The sequence below is a fragment of the Mus pahari genome, chromosome 23 (assembly GCF_900095145.1).
Source record: "Mus pahari chromosome 23, PAHARI_EIJ_v1.1, whole genome shotgun sequence".
NCBI lineage: Eukaryota > Metazoa > Chordata > Mammalia > Rodentia > Muridae > Mus > Mus pahari.
In genome coordinates this window covers 40,597,565-40,616,605 of record NC_034612.1, presented here as the reverse complement: position 1 = coordinate 40,616,605, position 19,041 = coordinate 40,597,565, and the positions used below count along the sequence as shown (strand labels likewise).

Here is a 19,041-nt window from a genome sequence, read left to right as displayed (position 1 = left end):
CTGCCCCATCTGGGGATCCATCCCATAATCAACCACCAAACGCAGACACAATTGCATATGTCAGCAAGATTTTGCCGACAGGACCCTGATATAGCTGACTCTTGTGAGGCTATGCCAGTGCTTGGCAAATACAGAAGTGGATGCTCACAGTCATCTATAGGCTGGAACACAGGGCCCCCAATGGAGGAGCTAGAGAAATTTACCCAAGGAGCTGAAGGGGTCTGTAACCCTATAGGAGGAACAGCAATATGAACTAACCAGTACCCCTGGAGCTCGTGTCTCTAACTGCATATGTAGCAGAAGATAGCCTAATTGGCCATCATCGGGAGGAGAGGCCCCTTGGTCTTGCAAAGATTATATACCCCAATACAGGGGAATGCCAGGGCCAGGAAGTGGGAGTGGGTGGGTTGGAGAGCAGGGTTGCGGGAGGGTATAAGAGACTTTTGGGATAGCATTTGAATTGTAAATCAAGAAAATATCTAATAAACAACAACAACAACAAAAAAGGTTGATTTGTTCTGTTTTTGTTTTCTGAGATAAGGTCTCACTCTGTCTTGCAGGCTGGCCTGGACTCACTATGTAGCCCAGGCTGCCCCAGCCTCCTGAGGTTTAGAGGTATAAGCCACCATGCCTGTCTTACTAGAACTCTGGAGCACTAATAAACTGCAAAGGCTTTGCTAGCCAGTCTCAGCTGAATACAGATATGAAACTAAAAGCTTTCTTTTGTGAACTGAAGTCCCCGGGTGTAAGGGTGTATTAGTGGAAGATGCTACAACAATGAAGGACCCAATCAGAACCTCATTATTGTGGAGGGTTAGAATGCTGCCGATCCAGAGCTAAAATCATCTTGGACTATTTTTAGTCTTTGTTGTTATTGTCTTTCTTGTTTTTGTTTTTGTTTTGGGAGAGGGTTTCTCTCTGGAGCCCTGGTTGTCTCGGGTCTTGTTCTATAGACCAGGCTGGCATCAGACGCCGAGATCCGCCTGCCTCTGCCTCCTGAGTGCTGGGATTAAAGGTGTGCACCACCGCCTGACTGTTTTTAGTCTTCATAATGCCCATTCTTTGTTCACCCACTCGATTAATAAGTCAAAACTTTGAAACACATTCTTAGCAGGCCTGCCCAAGGTGAGAATGTTATCAGAATGACATCGGGCAGCAGGGATTCGCACCTTTGGGGTCACATGCCTGCCTTCAGTCTTCTACAGTGCATTTGGTAAATGTTGTAAGTTCTAACTAGGAAACATTGCATGGTGGAACACATCAGTCAGCTCAACCTGAATCTGTGTTCCCAGGCCATGACCACTAAAATGTGGCTCAAGAGCTTAAGAAGAAACCGTATTAATTCTTTGGAGGGGAGAGCTATAGTCTGTGCTGACACTTTACATAACCATTATAATGTTCTCTTGTTCCTTTAAAGTGGGCAAGATTTTATAAGAACAGAAATATTACAAATATCTTTCCAAGGTAAAAAGAATGAACGGGTATGAACAGTTTTTTTTTTTTTTTTCTTTTTCTAGTGTATAAAGATAGCTTTGGGGCTGGAGAGATGGCTCAGTGGTTTAGAGCACTGACTGCTCTTCTGAAGGTCCTGAGTTCAAATCCCTGCAACCACATGGTGGCTCACAACCATCCGTAATGAGATCTGACGCCCTCTTCTGGTGTGTCTGAAGACAGCTACAGTATAATTACATATAATAATAAATACAGCTTAAAAAAAAAAAAAAGACTTATTAAAGAGATAGCCTTGTGTTGTGGACGACATAGATTAAGCATCTCAGATTTGAAAACTCCAGATCTTAAAATGTTTTAAATCTGAAACTTTCATTATTAATTAATTAACTTACTAAGACAGGGGTTTTCTTTATAATTCTAACTGTCCTGGAAGTCACTCGGCAGACCAGGCTGGCCTTGAACTCACAGAGGTCCATCTGCCTTTGCATCCCAAGCGCTGGAGTTAAAGGCACGTGCCACCACACCTAGATTATATCTGCAATTTCATTTTTTTCCCCTGGGACAGGGTTTCTCCTTGTGTAGCCCCTGGCTGTCCGGGAATTCACAGAATCTGCCTGGCTTTGCCTCCTGAATGTTAGGATTAAAGGCCTGTGCCGCCACTGCCACCACCACCTGGCAAACCTGAAACTTTTAAAGATGAAAGTTCCATGTCTGCAGATTCTGAAGAAGTCTAGATTTTGAGGGGTGATCACTGGGTCAGTTCTACCCCAAATTCACCCAAATCTAAAATCCACTGCAGCTGGAAGAATCCATTCCCAGGCACAGCAGAGAGGGAACAAACACTTCACCTGTTTTCTGTGTGTGTGTGTGTGTGTGTGTGTGTGTGTGTATTTGGGTGCATGTGTGTGTGCACATGTGTGCAACACGACACACACAGGGATCACAAAGAGTGTGTGAGACAATCAAATGAAGGGTTGTGGAGCCGTCAGTCTGTCTGATTACCTCCAGGGAGTCGCCTTTCCTGGTGAGCACTGCTTTAATGACTGGGGTGCACTACGGGCAAACGCAAACATTGTGCCCAGAGAGTATAAGGGCCAGTGTGGATTTAGCTGCCCCAACGGCAGTGAGAGACAGCCCTGGCCAGCCATTCAGATGGCAGAACCAAAGGCTCTGGTTTTTCTCTGCTGTGGGCCATGCTGCACTGAGCGAGGCCACGGGAGCAGTCCTCAGATACTGAAGTCATACTACAAAGGTGGCTTAAACAGAAACCCAGTTTAGCTTTCCCAGCTGAAAGGAGTAACCAGTTAACCGGTTGGCAAGTTTTCACGGGTCTCCAATATTTATTTCACCTGTTCACGGAGTAGACTAAGAGGAGTGTTTGGTGTTGCGACAGTCAGGATCGTGTGTGTGTGTGTGTGTGTGTGTGTGTGTGTGAGTGTGTGTGTGTGTGTGTGTAATATAGTCTGGCCATGTTTACAAGAGTAACAAAGGTCTGAACACAGCTGTTTCTATAGGCAAACAGCAGTGAGGTCTTCCTCGTCTCTGAGATCACAATTCATGGTGTGAGGAGTAGTAAGGTGGGGGGCTGAATGCGGATGGCGCCTATCAGACCTGTCAGCCATACTGTAGTCTTCAACACCAATGACAGAGAAGTCCAAAGGCAAAATCGATACAGCTGTGGCACAGGGGGGAACTTACCGAAGGGTTTTTGCTTAGTCCGACTTCCTGGCCACACAGAGAGAGGACGTGCACTAGCTTCTCTTTCGTTCTTTTCTGGAAGATGGGAAAACACAGGGGAGGTTTTCATTCTGGGTCCCACGAACAAGTCTGCCTGCGTACACACAGGTTCGGGCCACAGAGAGTGAATGGCGGTTGCTCTAGCTAGGATTTTTTTTTTTTTATTGCTTTGAGGAAACGGCATGACCAAAAAAGCAAGCAGGGGAGGAGAGGGCTTGTTTGGCTTACATTTCCAGATCCAAGTCAGGACAGGAACTAAAACGGGGCAGGAACCTGGAGGCAGGAGCTGATGCAGAAGCCACGGAGGGTGCTGCTTACTGGCTTGCTTGGCCAGCCTGCTTTCTTAGAGCTCCCAGGGCCACCATCTCAGAGATGGCTCCGCCCACAATGGGCTGGGTCCTCCCTCTCCGATCACTAACGAAGAAAATGGCCTCCAGGTTTGTTTGTAGCCTGATCTTCCTGAGGCATTCTCTGGATCAGCTTCCCTCCTCTCTGATGACGTAAAACTATATAGCGTAGTTACGCAAACCCCTATTTGGGCTGACTAGATAGCTCAGCTGGTAAAGATAACCCCTCAAGTATATAAAGTTTTAAAAAATGAAAAAATTTTTTTTTGGTGGTACTGAGGAGTAAATCTAGGGTGCAATGCATGCCAGGCAAACGCTCTTAGCACAGAGGAGGACCCTCTTTTTATTTATTTATTAAACAATTTTTATTTTATGGGTAAAAGGGTTTTGTTTGCATGTATGTATGTGCACCACATGTGTGCGATGGCTGAAGAGGCCAGCAGAGGGCGTCAGATTCCTCTGGAACTGGAGTCACAGATGGTTCTGAGCTGCCATGTGGGTGCTGGGAACAGAACTCAGGGCCCCTGTAGCAACCGGTGCTCTTAACTGCTGAGCCATCTCTTCAGCTCACAATAATAAAGTAAATATTATTTATTTATTTTAAAGTGGCTGTTAACTAAAACAAGTCCCTCTCCGTATCTGAACCGTGTAGGGCAGACCTGTTTTCAGGGAGGGTGTGTGTTCTATGAAAACCCTAGACCTTTCCATTCCCATCCAAGTGCTCCCTTGAGATCTCTTCCTGTGTGGAAGAACGTTTGGTTTCAGGATGGCTTGGCTTTCTGTTCATCAGAAAGAAATCTATTTTGTTACAGAACAAGCATTTCCTGGCTCCTGTGAGATCATTTTTACTGTCTGTTCACTGAAAGCTCTCAGTTATTCATAAAGCAAGGTAGAGTTAAAACTAAGTAGATTTAAATCCATTTGGTTTTCTTCAAAAACTTTCTTTTCCTCTTATGTATGGAGTCTCCCCTAGAATCAAGAGATAACGTGAACCTAGAGTTGTTAATGTACTTAAGAACCGGTCACAAAGCAATCATGTGAATCCCCTTTTATCTGATTTTGCTTTGTTAGATGGAAAGTTCTGGAGGGTGCTATTCACCCTAAGATCTTCTTCTTCCTCCTTCTCTCCTCTTTTGAGGCAGGACTGTCCTGGAACTCATTATATAGACCAGGCTGGCCTGGAACTCACAGATCTGCCTGCTTCTGGCTCTAGGATTAAAGGCATGCACCACTACTCCTGGCTTAAGATTTTCTTTCTTTATGGAACTTGGCTCACTGCATCTTTCGTCCCAACTTACAGAAGTACTCACTATGGGGTCATTTCAAAGCCAGGCAAGAGGATGTTCCTGCTGAAGGATGGCAGATTCCCCAGATATTTCCCTAGATCTTAGTCTCGTTCTCTAATTCTGAAATCAGTGCAACAAGGCACAGGGGCAGAACCCTCCACTTCTTCCTCACCATGACTGTGGTCATCAGCCACTGTGCTGTGTCACTAGGTTCTGTGGCGCGCTGGAGATGACAGTGAGCTGTGTGGTGTTCAGACACAGTATTGGACTTGCCCAGTACCCACATGGCCTGCTTTTGATAACCTGGGCTTGCTTTTGATTCTGGGGAGGTCTCTTTGCTGCCATTTTCAAACACGTTTCTTCTCCTGGGCTGGAGAGATAGCTTAGCAGTTAAGAGTACTTGTTGCTCTTGCAGAGGACCTGGGTTCAATTCCCAGCACCCACATGGCAGCTCACGACCATCTGTAAGTTCAATTCCAGGGGGATCTGACACCCTCTCCTGACTTCTGTAGGTACCGCATGCACACGGTGCACAGATATACACAGGCAGGCATAGCACTCATATATACAGAATTAAAAACAAATCAATCTAACCGAAAGTTTCTCTTCCAGAGCCACTGTGGATGTCAGAAGAGGGCGGGTCCCCAGCTTGAAATCATTAGAATCCCAAACCATAAAATCTGGAATCATTAGAATGTGCTGTAGCTTCCTAGAGAAAGGGTCGCCCTGAGAATAGAGCTCTCAAAGGTCACAGCAGGGGTCATGACATTAGGAAGGGAAGGAGGTGGGGCAGTAAGGAGAGGGAAGTTTAAGGCTCCTAACATCTGGGCACTGGGCACAGCTGTGCTTACAGCCAAGACAAATGAATGCTTCTGCCATCCTGGTCTTCAGTTTTTATCAAAAGCCCATGTGCTGCAGCCTGCAGCGCTATTGGGAGATGGCAGATCCGCAGGAGGTGGGGCCTAGTGGGAGGAAGCTAGGTTATTGGGGGTGGGCTCTTGAAGGGGGCAGCAGGACTCATGAGCCAATTCAACCTTTATTAACCCAACCCCTCAGGTATTTTGAATCTTTTGCACAATACTAACACAGATGGCGTAATAAATTCCTTTTCCACTTAAAATAACTTTCCAGTAGGTGTCTGGCACATGCCACTGAACTATTTCAGAACAATGCAGGCATTTTACCTGACAGCCTCGGGGCATCAATACTATGGCAGTTACCCTCAGGCTGTACCCAGTCCGAGGTTGTGATAACTAGACACAGAATTCTGATAGTTCCTTCTGCTCTCTTTGCAAAGTTTGGCACGCTGATGTCAACTATGCTTAAAGTTTATACTCTGAGGAGAATATCTGGAAGGCTCTTTGAGTGTGTGGCCCTGGCTTCTTTTCATAGGACATGGTGTTTGGAGGATTCTTTTGGACATGGGTTGGGGGCATGAAGGGATGGGACATGGGATGGGGGCAAGGGTCAGAAGTGCTTTCCACATTTGTAAGGCTGCCACGTGAAACAGGGGGCAGACCAGATTTTGTTTGCAAGCCATAAGAGAGGTAGGGTCAATGAGAGAAGAGGCAAGAGTCAGAACAGCCCACCACGGCCTGTCCACAGATAAAAGGATTGACTTTCAATGCGTGAGACCCATTGCTGGAAGGGTTGGGGTCTAGTTGGCAATGTTACTGGGGCAATGGTGAATGGCAGAGATTAGTTTCGCGTATGGAGCGGTACCTGAGAATACTGGGGTCTTTTCCAGCTCACAGGAACAAGGACATTGGAGTTGGAGCCTGAGGAGGTAGAGGATGCACTCCGGGTGACGGCCATGGCCCTAGGCTTCCCATCCCGTCCAGAGGAATTCTGGAGTTCATCGTACCGTCTCCCAATGATTGGAGTCTGGAGAAAGAACGACGCAGAGACATTACGATCCCATCTCAACACTTCTACAGGGCAAGGAACTGCTCAGCCTAGAAGTAATTAAAAACTGATCGTGTGGAAGCTGGGTGAGGTGGTGCACACCTTTAATCCCAGTGCTTGGGAAGCAGAGGCAGGTGGATCTCTGTGAGCTCGAGGCCAGCCTGGTCTACAGAGTGAGTTCCAGGACAGCCAGGGCTACACAGAGAAACCCTGTCTTGAAAACAAAACCAAAACAAAACAAAAATCTGATTAGAATCAGATGAGATTCAGAAACCCAGTGTTAAATGCTGGCTCGTTTTCCTGGTGTTCGGTACTTGTTCTGATCCACTTGCATAATGAATATTTCCCCACTCTCCTTGTCAGCAAGAAACCAATGCGATGACCTCATTATGCTTTAGACTCTAGCGATGAAGGCAGAAGCAAAGTGAAGCCAATTTTCAGATGTGTAAGCTTGAAAGAATCATTCTCTTTCCCTCTCCTCCTGCTCTTCTTGTCACCACCCCGAGTCTGTCTGTCTGTCTTTCTCCATCTCTGTCTGTCTCTGTCTCTGTGTCTCCGTCTCCCCTCCCTCCCTCCCTCTCCCCCTCTCTCCCCCTCTAGCCCCAGTCTGTTTGCCTTGAACTTGCTCCCCAGACCATGCTGGCTTTGGGTGGAAGCCCCTGTTTCCTGTGTGCTGCAATTACAGGCTTCTCTGACCAGAACAAACTTGCAGAAATGTCTTATAATAATAAAAGATTAAAAATTCATTTCTTTCTCTCCAATCTCTGGTCATCAGTATGTACTCCCAGTTATTGACAATTTTATCTAAATTATTTCTACCATTTCAATTATTCAAATGGACAAGGTCAGGGCCGAAGTATTCTTAATACTTGATAACGCTCACTTTCTGAGGCTCCTACAGCATGTGGTCAGGCAGGAGAGCACCTTCTACATTCTGCCTCCAACAAGGTCTCAACTAGAGATCCTTGAAGTGGCAGAAACTGACCGGAACCTCCTGTCCCTAGCTCCTAAGGGCCTATTGGTCTGGAGCAGTTCTGGGTCCCTGGGAGCTGAGGGAATTCAGATTAATTGGCTAATACCGTCTCTGAGTTTTTGGATCCAAACAAATTCTTCCTCTCTCTAGGCAACTGCTTTTACCCATCAGCGTCCTATCCTCAGGCTATAGAAAAAGTCACAGCGGGTCAGGACCTCTGAGATGTCGAAGTGGAAGTCCAGGGTCTTGCCCGGCAGTTCCTTTGAGGCGCTGGTCCACACCCGGTGGAGTTCTATCTTGGAGAGGTCACTGTGTTGGTAGGAAGGCAACACCAGGCTGGCTGATCGAGAGACGACCAGCTTCAGGATGTTCAACGCTTCCCTCCAGTGAATGCTCTGTTGGCGAGACACATCCAAGGGTTAAGGGTGAGTCCAATGTCTTCAGATCCAACGCTCACTAACAAACAATCTCGTGACCAGTCAGAACTCACTGACTTAAAGACATAAAGGAAGTTTGTAGTAAGGAAATGACTAATGATATACAGAGAGCGTCTATAAGTGAAATGAACCACACTGAGGGAGTTAGCAGATAATACAGACCCGCTGTGTCCATACTGATGTCACTTAAATCAGTGGTTTTCAACCTAACACTGTGGTTCTTTAGCAGCTCCTAATGCGTGGTGACGCTCAGAGTCAGGACATTATTTTTGTTGCTATTTCATAACTGTAATTTTGTTATTGTTACGAGTTGTAATGTAAATATGTATTTTTTTGATGGCATTAGGTGGCCCCTGTAAAAGGGTCATTCGTGCCCCAAGGGGAACCCACATGTTGGGACTTAACATGACTGACTTAGTTCACTGATTTAGTTAAAAATTGCAAGGTGTTATTATTTTTTTAAAAAAGATTTATTTATTTTATGTATATTGAGTACACTGTAGCTGTCTTCAGACACACCAGAAGAGGGTATCGGATCCCATTACAGATGGTTGTGAGCCACCATGTGGTTGCTGGGAATTGAACCCAGGACCTCTGGGAGAGCAATCAGTGCTCTTAACCTCTGAGCCAAGTCTCCAGCCTGCAAGCTACCTTATGTTGACAAAAGGAGAAAAGCTTCACATGCATGGGAGACCGCGGATCATTCAGAAGTCATCGTCTCCAGGGTCCTGTCTTCTGGTCTTTCTGTTCCTCTGGGTCCTGCTGCTACTCTCTTCTTCACTGGGAAGACTGATCTCTCTCCACCTTACATCACACCCTCCTTGCCTGACACAGGAATAGAGGTGCTTCCCACCTCTTCCCTTACACCCCCACCCCCGCCACCACCCCATCCCACCCCCCCAATCATCTGGTCCCTGCAAATCAGCCGTCTCCTCTCTGCCTTGCTTAGAACATTTCAGTGGTTTTTCTTTTAAAACATTTTATTTATAGCCTGGTGGTGGCGCACGCCTTTAATCCCAGAACACAGGAGGCAGAGGCAGGCAGATTTCTGAGTTCGAGGCCAGCCTGGTCTACAGAGTGAGTTCCAGGACAGCCAGGGCTACACAGAGAAACCCTGTCTCGAAAAACCAAAAGGATTCATTTATAACTTTTGTATATGGAAGTATGTTTCTGTGCATGTATGTATATATGTATATGTATGTGTGTGTATATACATGTACGTGCACCTATATTATTTTGTATGTACCATGTACTTGAAGCTTTGAAGGCCAAAAAAAGGCACTAGATTCCTCTGGAATGGGGTTACAGGCAATTGTAAGCCACCATATGGGTGCTGGAAATTGAACTTGGGTTTTCTGCAAGAGCAGCCTGTACTCTTAACCTCTGAGCCATCTCTCCGAAGTGAGTATCTTAATATCCCAAGGAAACAGGCCATGTGCTCTGAACCGTCCCCTCCTCCTGTGAGTACTAACCTGTGACTAAATGCACACTGAAGACATAATTAATGGGAATTCCTGAAGACAGGAATTCCCATTAGCTCTCGAAAAATGAGGTGGAGGGAGAAAAAAAAAACCTTAGAAATTAAATTTTACATTCTGGAAAACATTGTCTAAAATGAACACTATATGGTTTTTGTGAATGTCATTAACCAGAAGAAAAATCCAGTGTTTGCCCTTGGCATCTGGGATGCACTGAGTACATCCCTTAGAAGGGTTAAGATGCCACAGGACAGACAAACAGATGCCTCCACCGCTGGGTGTGGCACGCGCCGACTCCAGGGAGGTGGTATCTGGACCCCCTTCCATCTGTGTGGTCGCACAGAACAGATTAGCTTTCAGGCTGTAGGCCTTCATCTGTTTTGCTGATGTAGTCTCAGGACAGGGCTTTAGAGAGGTCTCTGGGCATTTGCTGATGCTGACCCCGTGTGCTGCTGGGCGGATGCTGGCCCAGTGCAAGAAGCCCGGTGCCTCTGAGCCAGGTCCACAGGACATCTCTGTGTCTATCCGCTGATATCCTGGCCCCGAGTCTGGTTGGTGCGTGCGTGTGTGTGTGTGTGTGTGTGTGTGTGTGTGTGTGCGCGCGCGTGTGTGTAAATTTCTCTTAAAGATTTATTTATGTATATGAGTACACCATTGCTCTCTTCAGACACACCAGAAGAAGGCATCAGATCCCATTATAGATGGTTGTGAGCCACCATGTGGTTGCTGGGATTTGAACTCAGGAAGAGCAGTTAAGGTGCTCTTAACCACTGAGCCGTTTCTCCAGCCCCGTGTGTATATAAATTTTAATTTTTTTTCTTCATAAAGCCAGTTTATTTCTGCAGAGGAGGTGTTCTATGTTTACATTCTGGGAAGAAGCAGAAAGAAACAAACTCCCCCTCTCAGAACTGGGGTCCCTGAGTCCTCAGTAGCACGTTGTGTTTCAACCGTCTTTACTGGGGACCAAAGAGGTTGGGATCATGAAGCGTCAAACTAGTTACCAGCCGTTCAAAGTTACCCAGGCTCCGAGGTGGACATGACAGATTTTCCAGGCCAAGAGACCTGCTGTGACACGGGGGTGGGGATGGGGGGTGGGGGAGGGGGCGACTGAAGGTGAGCAAAAGATCAGTCTGGTCCTGGGGCGGCCGAAGCAAGGCCTGATGCAGTGTGACATCAGCTTGCCGGGAAGGAACCAGGCATCGTGACAGCAGCCTCTTGGGGATAATTTCTCCAAACAGAGAGGCTGCACAAATAGCATGTGCACAGCCCAAGCCCCCTGCGCCCCGCCAACGGCCTCAAAACTGGTACCGCGCAGTCGCAATCGCTTCGCCCTGCACGTGAGCCTGCAGCTCCAGATGTTCTATGATCAGACTCTGGTCGATCACAGGATGGCAGGAAACTTCTTGGTTTTTCTGGCACCGGTCGGGGGTGTCACTCACATCAATGGCCTCTGTGGGGAGGATGGTGGAGAAGGCGCCTCCGAACTGTGGACAGCTTCTGGTGGGCTCCATAGATCTAGTACTGGAGTCTGGACATTAGCGAGGTTTTAAAGAAACCTACACGAGCCTTTGAGGCATCATTTCCCCTGGTGTTTCCGGAGTAGCCACCATAAATTTTAATTTTAATTGATTAGTTTATTGAGACAGGGTCTGGCCTGGCCTGGAATTCATTATGTAGATTAAGTTGTCCTCAAGCTCAGAGATCCCTGTGTCTCTCCTTCCATGTCTGGACTTTTTGCATTTATATTATATTATATTATATTGGCTTTCTTTTTTTGAGACAGGGTTTCTCTGTATAGCCCTGGCTGTCTGGGAATTAACTTTGTAGACCAGGCTGGTCATGAATTCACAGAGAGCCACCTGTCCCTGTCTCCCAAGTACTGAGATTAAAGGTGTGCAGTGGCCATTTTTATTAATATTTGAAGGGCTGCTTGTTAAGAAATGCTAACATATATGCAGAAGCCAGCATAACAAGCTGTTACGCTCTTATCATTTATTCACACTTTGTCATTCTTTTTCATTTCTCTGATTCTTTGCTTGGTTTTTAGAGTATTTTTAGCCTTAAGTTTCTAAATCCCATGGACCATCCAGAGACTACCCCACCCAGGAATCCATCCCATCATCAGCCACCAAACCCAGACACTACTGCATATGCCAGCAAGATTTCGCTGAAAGGACCCCAATATAGCTGTCTCGTGTGAGGCTATGCCACTGCCTGGCAAACACAGAAGTGGATGCTCACAATCATCTATTAGATGGAACACAGGGCCCACAATGGAGGAGCTAGAGAAAGTACCCAAGGAGCTAAAAGGGTCTGCAACCCTGTAAGTGGAACAACAATATGAACTAACCAGCACTCCCAGAGCTCATGTCTCTAGCTGCATATGTAGCAGAAGATGGCCTAGTTGGCCATCATTGGGAAGAGAGGCCNGTGTGTGTGTGTGCGCGCGCGTGTGTGTAAATTTCTCTTAAAGATTTATTTATGTATATGAGTACACCATTGCTCTCTTCAGACACACCAGAAGAAGGCATCAGATCCCATTATAGATGGTTGTGAGCCACCATGTGGTTGCTGGGATTTGAACTCAGGAAGAGCAGTTAAGGTGCTCTTAACCACTGAGCCGTTTCTCCAGCCCCGTGTGTATATAAATTTTAATTTTTTTTCTTCATAAAGCCAGTTTATTTCTGCAGAGGAGGTGTTCTATGTTTACATTCTGGGAAGAAGCAGAAAGAAACAAACTCCCCCTCTCAGAACTGGGGTCCCTGAGTCCTCAGTAGCACGTTGTGTTTCAACCGTCTTTACTGGGGACCAAAGAGGTTGGGATCATGAAGCGTCAAACTAGTTACCAGCCGTTCAAAGTTACCCAGGCTCCGAGGTGGACATGACAGATTTTCCAGGCCAAGAGACCTGCTGTGACACGGGGGTGGGGATGGGGGGTGGGGGAGGGGGCGACTGAAGGTGAGCAAAAGATCAGTCTGGTCCTGGGGCGGCCGAAGCAAGGCCTGATGCAGTGTGACATCAGCTTGCCGGGAAGGAACCAGGCATCGTGACAGCAGCCTCTTGGGGATAATTTCTCCAAACAGAGAGGCTGCACAAATAGCATGTGCACAGCCCAAGCCCCCTGCGCCCCGCCAACGGCCTCAAAACTGGTACCGCGCAGTCGCAATCGCTTCGCCCTGCACGTGAGCCTGCAGCTCCAGATGTTCTATGATCAGACTCTGGTCGATCACAGGATGGCAGGAAACTTCTTGGTTTTTCTGGCACCGGTCGGGGGTGTCACTCACATCAATGGCCTCTGTGGGGAGGATGGTGGAGAAGGCGCCTCCGAACTGTGGACAGCTTCTGGTGGGCTCCATAGATCTAGTACTGGAGTCTGGACATTAGCGAGGTTTTAAAGAAACCTACACGAGCCTTTGAGGCATCATTTCCCCTGGTGTTTCCGGAGTAGCCACCATAAATTTTAATTTTAATTGATTAGTTTATTGAGACAGGGTCTGGCCTGGCCTGGAATTCATTATGTAGATTAAGTTGTCCTCAAGCTCAGAGATCCCTGTGTCTCTCCTTCCATGTCTGGACTTTTTGCATTTATATTATATTATATTATATTGGCTTTCTTTTTTTGAGACAGGGTTTCTCTGTATAGCCCTGGCTGTCTGGGAATTAACTTTGTAGACCAGGCTGGTCATGAATTCACAGAGAGCCACCTGTCCCTGTCTCCCAAGTACTGAGATTAAAGGTGTGCAGTGGCCATTTTTATTAATATTTGAAGGGCTGCTTGTTAAGAAATGCTAACATATATGCAGAAGCCAGCATAACAAGCTGTTACGCTCTTATCATTTATTCACACTTTGTCATTCTTTTTCATTTCTCTGATTCTTTGCTTGGTTTTTAGAGTATTTTTAGCCTTAAGTTTCTAAATCCCATGGACCATCCAGAGACTACCCCACCCAGGAATCCATCCCATCATCAGCCACCAAACCCAGACACTACTGCATATGCCAGCAAGATTTCGCTGAAAGGACCCCAATATAGCTGTCTCGTGTGAGGCTATGCCACTGCCTGGCAAACACAGAAGTGGATGCTCACAATCATCTATTAGATGGAACACAGGGCCCACAATGGAGGAGCTAGAGAAAGTACCCAAGGAGCTAAAAGGGTCTGCAACCCTGTAAGTGGAACAACAATATGAACTAACCAGCACTCCCAGAGCTCATGTCTCTAGCTGCATATGTAGCAGAAGATGGCCTAGTTGGCCATCATTGGGAAGAGAGGCCCTCTGGTCTTGCAAACTTTATATGACCCAGCACAGGGGAAGGCCAGGGCCAAGAAGTGGGAGTGGGTGGGTAGGGGAGCAGGGGCGGGGGGAGGGTACAGGGAACTTCTGGGATAGCATATGAAGAAAATATCTAATAAAAACAAAGTTTCTAAATTCCAAAGCAGCGAGCTTGCCTGGAACTGGGCATGCGCACATCCTCTTACTTTAAAGTCCTTCTTTGCAATAAGACACTAACGCAGGAAGTCCCCCCACCATATCAGCAAGGCAGGAGCTAGGAATCCTCAGCCCGTGTGCCCACAAGAAAGCTCTGCCCTTGAGACAAGGCAGAAAAGAGGTCGTTTTTCTTTCTTCTAAAAATGCCACTCAGGGTGTGGCCACCAAGCAGCACGTCTGTTGGTGGTGTGTCTGGGATATGGAGGAAGCAAGCACGGTCTCGTGCTGCCGGGTGGCGTTAGCTCGGACTAACGAGTGGATCGACCCAGTGCTCACCTGTACGTATTTTTCAATGGTCTTCAGGACTTCCATGTTAAACTGCTTGACGGGAACGACAGAGAGGTCCATGTAGCTGAGCAGACTGTAGATGACCTGCAGGAGCGGCTGCTGCATGCTGGGGAGGCCTTTCTCCAGCAACTGTGGGAGGCAAAGGGCAGCCAGTCAGCTCAGCATCTCTCCAGAAGTCCCCAGGCGTTCCTACAACCCTATGTATCGCCGCGCGCTCAGGACAGGAAACAGAACCCCTAGCCATTGGAGAAGTCCCCAGGCGTTCCCACACCCCTATCTATCCCCGCAGTGCCCTCAGGACAGGAAACGGAACCCTGAAGTACTGGCTGGCCTCTAACTCACAGAGATCCTCCAGCCTCTACCTTCCAAGGGTTGGGATTAAAGGCGCATGTAACAACTCCAGGCCAAAATCATAGTTATTGAATAAATGATAATGGAGGCAGTTCAGGGAGGCCTGGAATTATAAACTTAAAATTCAAATAGTAGGAAAAAAAAAAAACAGAAAATAAACCTCAAAAGGAAAACCACGGGGCACTATGGAAATTATGTAATTTAAAGATATAATTTGCTGCTCATCAGCTTGGCAAAGGTTAGGAATTGAGAATATTCGGAGTTGGTTAATGAAATAAATATTCATATATCATTAAAGATGTCAATTGGATAATTTAGCAGTGGAGACCAAGGAAACTAAAAAGTCTACATTTCTTATTTGTTTTTGTTTTGAGATATTGTTTCACTATGTCTTTGAGGTTTGGTCTGTTTCTACGGATTATAATGCTAAATTCTGTTCTGGTGGGTCTAGGTGAATTCTCATGATAACAGGCCATTGTGCAAACCTTGTTCCTTGATTTAAAACTATTGGTTAAGTAAAAGGGAAGCTACTTAAGGGAGAGAGGTGCAGAGAAGAGAGGAGGGAGGAGGAAGAGGAAGAAGAGGAGGAGGAGGAGGAGGAGGAGGAGGAGAAGGAGGAGGAGGAGGAGGCGGCGGCGGCAGAGCCAGTGTTACTGGGCAGGTAACACTGCCCAGTTGTACAGTGACAGGTTAGAAGGAGAAAGAAAGAGTCAGAGAATGAGAAGGAGCCAGAAGATTAGAACATATTGCCAAAGTTAGCATGAGGTCATTCAGGAGAAACTGAGAAGCCAGATTGGATCAGCCAGCTGGGGGAGGAGTTTGAGCCAGAACAGCTGACTTGAACCAGCCAGCCAGAGATCAATTTGAAAGAGCTAGAAAGGGTGAGCTCATTCAGCAGCAAGTCTCAGTGGCTGAGAACCTTCTAGGCCTAGATTAGATGGCATGGAGCCTAGAGGCTTCCAGGACCAGGCCTAGGTTTGCAGGTGGAGACAGTAAGCCTCAGAGACAACAATTACATCAGGTGAGGAAAAGTTTCTTTTATACTTATTTATTTATTTTTATGTATGGGGGTCTGGCTTGTGTATACGTCTATATACTATATGCTTGCGGTGCCTACAGAGGCCAGAAGAGGGCATCTGATCTCTTGGGACTGGAGTTAAGCTGTGAACTGCCATACAGGTGCTAAGAATCAAACTTTGATCCTCTGGAAGAGCAATGTGTGTTCTTAACTCCTGAACACCTCTGCAGTCTCCATAAAGCCTTTAGGAAAGGTATGTATTTATGTGCATGTGTGTGCCTAGGTGAATTTATGTGCAGTGCATATGTGCATGTGTCTATGAAGTCAAAAGATAGTGTAAGGGTAGCCTGGTCTACCAAGTGAGTTCCAGGACACCAGGGCTATACAGAGAAACCCTGTCTCAAAAAAAAAAAAAAAAAAAAGATAGTGTAAGGGCTCAGGGCTCAGCAGTTAAAAGTACTGGCTGCTCTTCCAAAGGACCTGGGTTCACTTCCGTGGACCCACATGGTAGCTCACAACTGTCAATTCTAATCCAGAGCACTCGACGCCCTCTTGTGGCCTGTGCAGGTACTACATGACTTTCGGACAGACGTTGAAATCACACATCAAAAGAGATAACCCAGCAGTTCACACACACAAGAAAGCAGAGAGCTAATCTATTGTGTGGGAAAAATGACTACGTCCACTGGAAAGGAGATATAAAAACAAAACAAGAAAACACACAAAGAAAACAGTGCGAAAGTGTAAACAGAACATTATGCAAAAGGACACATGAATAGCAAAATTCAGTGGGCACTGCGGGAAAACAAAAATATTTACACATCATCTGTAGTATTGTAGACTGGGAAAGCCTTTGTGAAGACCGATCCCCCAAATATATAGAGCTAAGAGCACCCACATAGCCATGCCCTTTGATGGCTTCTACTTTAGGAAATGAGGTCACATAATAATAATAATAATTTCACAAAGTTCTTTTTAATACAAAGCCATGATTGGACTGGAGAGACGGCCAGTGGTTAAGAGCACACTCTGCTCTTGCAGAGGTGCAGGGTTCGATGCCTAGAACCCACATTAGATGGCTCACAGCCCCCTGTAACTCCAGGTCCAGGGATCTGATCCCCTGCTCTGGCTTCTGCAGGTACAGAACTCACCTGCCCCCCCCCCCAACTGAAAATGAAATAGTAAATCTTGGTAAAAAGTGAATGACCACTTGACACATCACCAAGAGTCCCTTGATAATGTGGCAACAGGGCCATTCGTCACAAACAAATCACAAATGTAAGCAACGGGACAGGGAAGGTTAAGTGGAGCGTCACATTCACGTGGAAGGCCTCCAGCACACAAAGTAAATATCAAGCAGGCAGAGCAGGTTCGGAGGAAACCTGAGTGTTTTGCATGTATAAACATATGTATGTGCATACATGTCTGTTGCATGTGAGCTCAGATCCCATGCAAGGAGGCATCAGATCCCCTGGAATTGGAGTTACAGATGGTTGTGAGCTGCCATGTGGACTCTGGGAATTGAACCCAGGTCCTCTGCAAGAGCAGTCAGCGCTCTTAACCACTGAGCCATCTCTCTGGCTTCAGAATTTTTTCCTTTTGAAGACAGAATATTATTCTTTCTTTTTTTTTTTAAGGTTTTTTTTTGAGACAGGGTTTCTCTGTATAGCCCTGGCTGTCCTGGAACTCACTCTGTAGACCAGGCTTGGCCCTGAACTCAGAAATCCGCCTGCCTCTGCCTCCTGAGTGCTGGGATTAAAGGCGTGTGCCACCACGCCCGGCCAGAATATTATTCTACTGTATGTACACACCGCATCCAATTTGTACTTTTAAAATGTTTATGGTAAGCGTTCTAGACAAAAATCTTATACATGGTCATCTTATTCATGACCCCCTCAGGATCGGCGCTGTATGCCCCTGCTTTGGTAGCAGGGCATCTGTGCTGGTTCTCCTCATACCATCTGGGTGCTGAGAGAAGGGTGTGTTTGCTTGCAGGGAAAGGTAGGACCGTGGGATTATGGGAAGCAAGAAATCGTGGAGGAGGGGTGTTTAAAATGCTGGTCACTTGGAGGTGCTCTACATGCGATCGTCTGCCCTGTGAAATGTTACAGACATCTCACATCCATGTTACAGAAGTTCAGAGCAAGAGTTTTTAAGGAATGAGCTAGAAACGCACGTTTCCAGTTGTACAGACAAGAGGCAATGATAAAGATTTTTCTTTCTAGATTATAATTTGTTAATTAGTTTAGAACAATCAATTACTAACATGCCTAGCAACATACTAAGTCCTTGCTGAGATCTGGCCACCGCTCCCCACCCCCACCTCTCGCTTGCTGGGATTACAGATGTGCACTCTCATGCCAAGCTAGGATCAAGTTTATCCCAGCCATGCTGATGGGAAGGGAGGTTGGTGGATCTAGGGTCAGTTATCTTGAACTTAGAGCTCATCAGTTAACTGAGCTGAGCTGCAGCTTCTTCACAGAATACCACACTCACTGGTGTGTTGTGAGGATTTAAAATGAATCCATCAGCATTTGGAGACCTTGGTTTACCAGCACATGGCAAGACGTCTACTCACTGTATACACATGTGAACCATGGATGTAAAATTGACATTATCCTTAGCGTCAGCAATTACCTCTGCCAGGTAGGTGACCATGTTCAAGGTGATGTCAGCATAGGCTTCATGGAGGTAGCGACAGACCACGTTGACCCACGTGGCGCAGTCCCTTGTGTAGCTGTGTGTTTTGTAAAGGGTCATGACGTGAGCCAGGTTGGAAAGTTTAGGGTTTTTTTCTTCCAAGCAAACCTTTGAAGAGAAGCAGACCAATTTAGAGCGTTTCCAACGGACAGGAAGGGACGCAAACAGAAATTCTAAGTCCTGATCGTCTGGAGAAGGGCCTGTAGGCTTCCGGGGAGCTGCAGAGGTGCTTCATCGAGTCATTCGCTAGTACACACTTTTCCCCACACAATCTTTCCACTTGCTTTGCTTTCATTAATGTTGCCTAGTTATTGTGTGCACGTGTGTATGTGTGCACATGTGTGTGTGTTTGTGTGTGTGTGTGTGTGCATGCGTGCATGTGAGGAAGCGAGTGCCGGGGAGCACATGTGGAGGTCAGTTCTCTCTCTTTCCCCCATGTGGATTCCAGGATGGATTCAGGTCGGCAGGCTTGGTGGCAAGCACCTTTACCTGCTGAGCCATCTCAATAGCTACCATTTGCCTCTCTCTCTCTGTCTCTGTCTCTCTTTCTCCCCTCCCTCCCTCCCTCCCTCCCTCCCTC

At 46.7% G+C, this 19,041-nt stretch overlaps 1 protein-coding gene and 2 pseudogenes across 10 annotated transcripts in view; all 3 read right to left on the bottom strand.

Moving 5' to 3' along the window:
* Positions 1 to 19,041, bottom strand: part of Fry (FRY microtubule binding protein) — a 398,256-nt gene that overhangs the window by 40,197 nt on the left and 339,018 nt on the right. For all 10 annotated transcript variants that reach the window (XM_029533782.1, XM_029533775.1, XM_029533774.1 and 7 more), the window contains exons 46-50: positions 18,399 to 18,569; positions 14,381 to 14,521; positions 7,916 to 8,095; positions 6,545 to 6,706; positions 3,151 to 3,225 (exon numbers count right to left, since the gene is read on the bottom strand). In XM_029533782.1, coding sequence (XP_029389642.1) covers positions 3,151 to 3,225; positions 6,545 to 6,706; positions 7,916 to 8,095; positions 14,381 to 14,521; positions 18,399 to 18,569 — 729 coding nt within the window. The remainder of the gene's footprint in view (positions 1 to 3,150; positions 3,226 to 6,544; positions 6,707 to 7,915; positions 8,096 to 14,380; positions 14,522 to 18,398; positions 18,570 to 19,041) is intronic.
* On the bottom strand, positions 10,569 to 11,182 carry LOC110339059 (annotated as a pseudogene).
* On the bottom strand, positions 12,414 to 13,032 carry LOC110339060 (annotated as a pseudogene).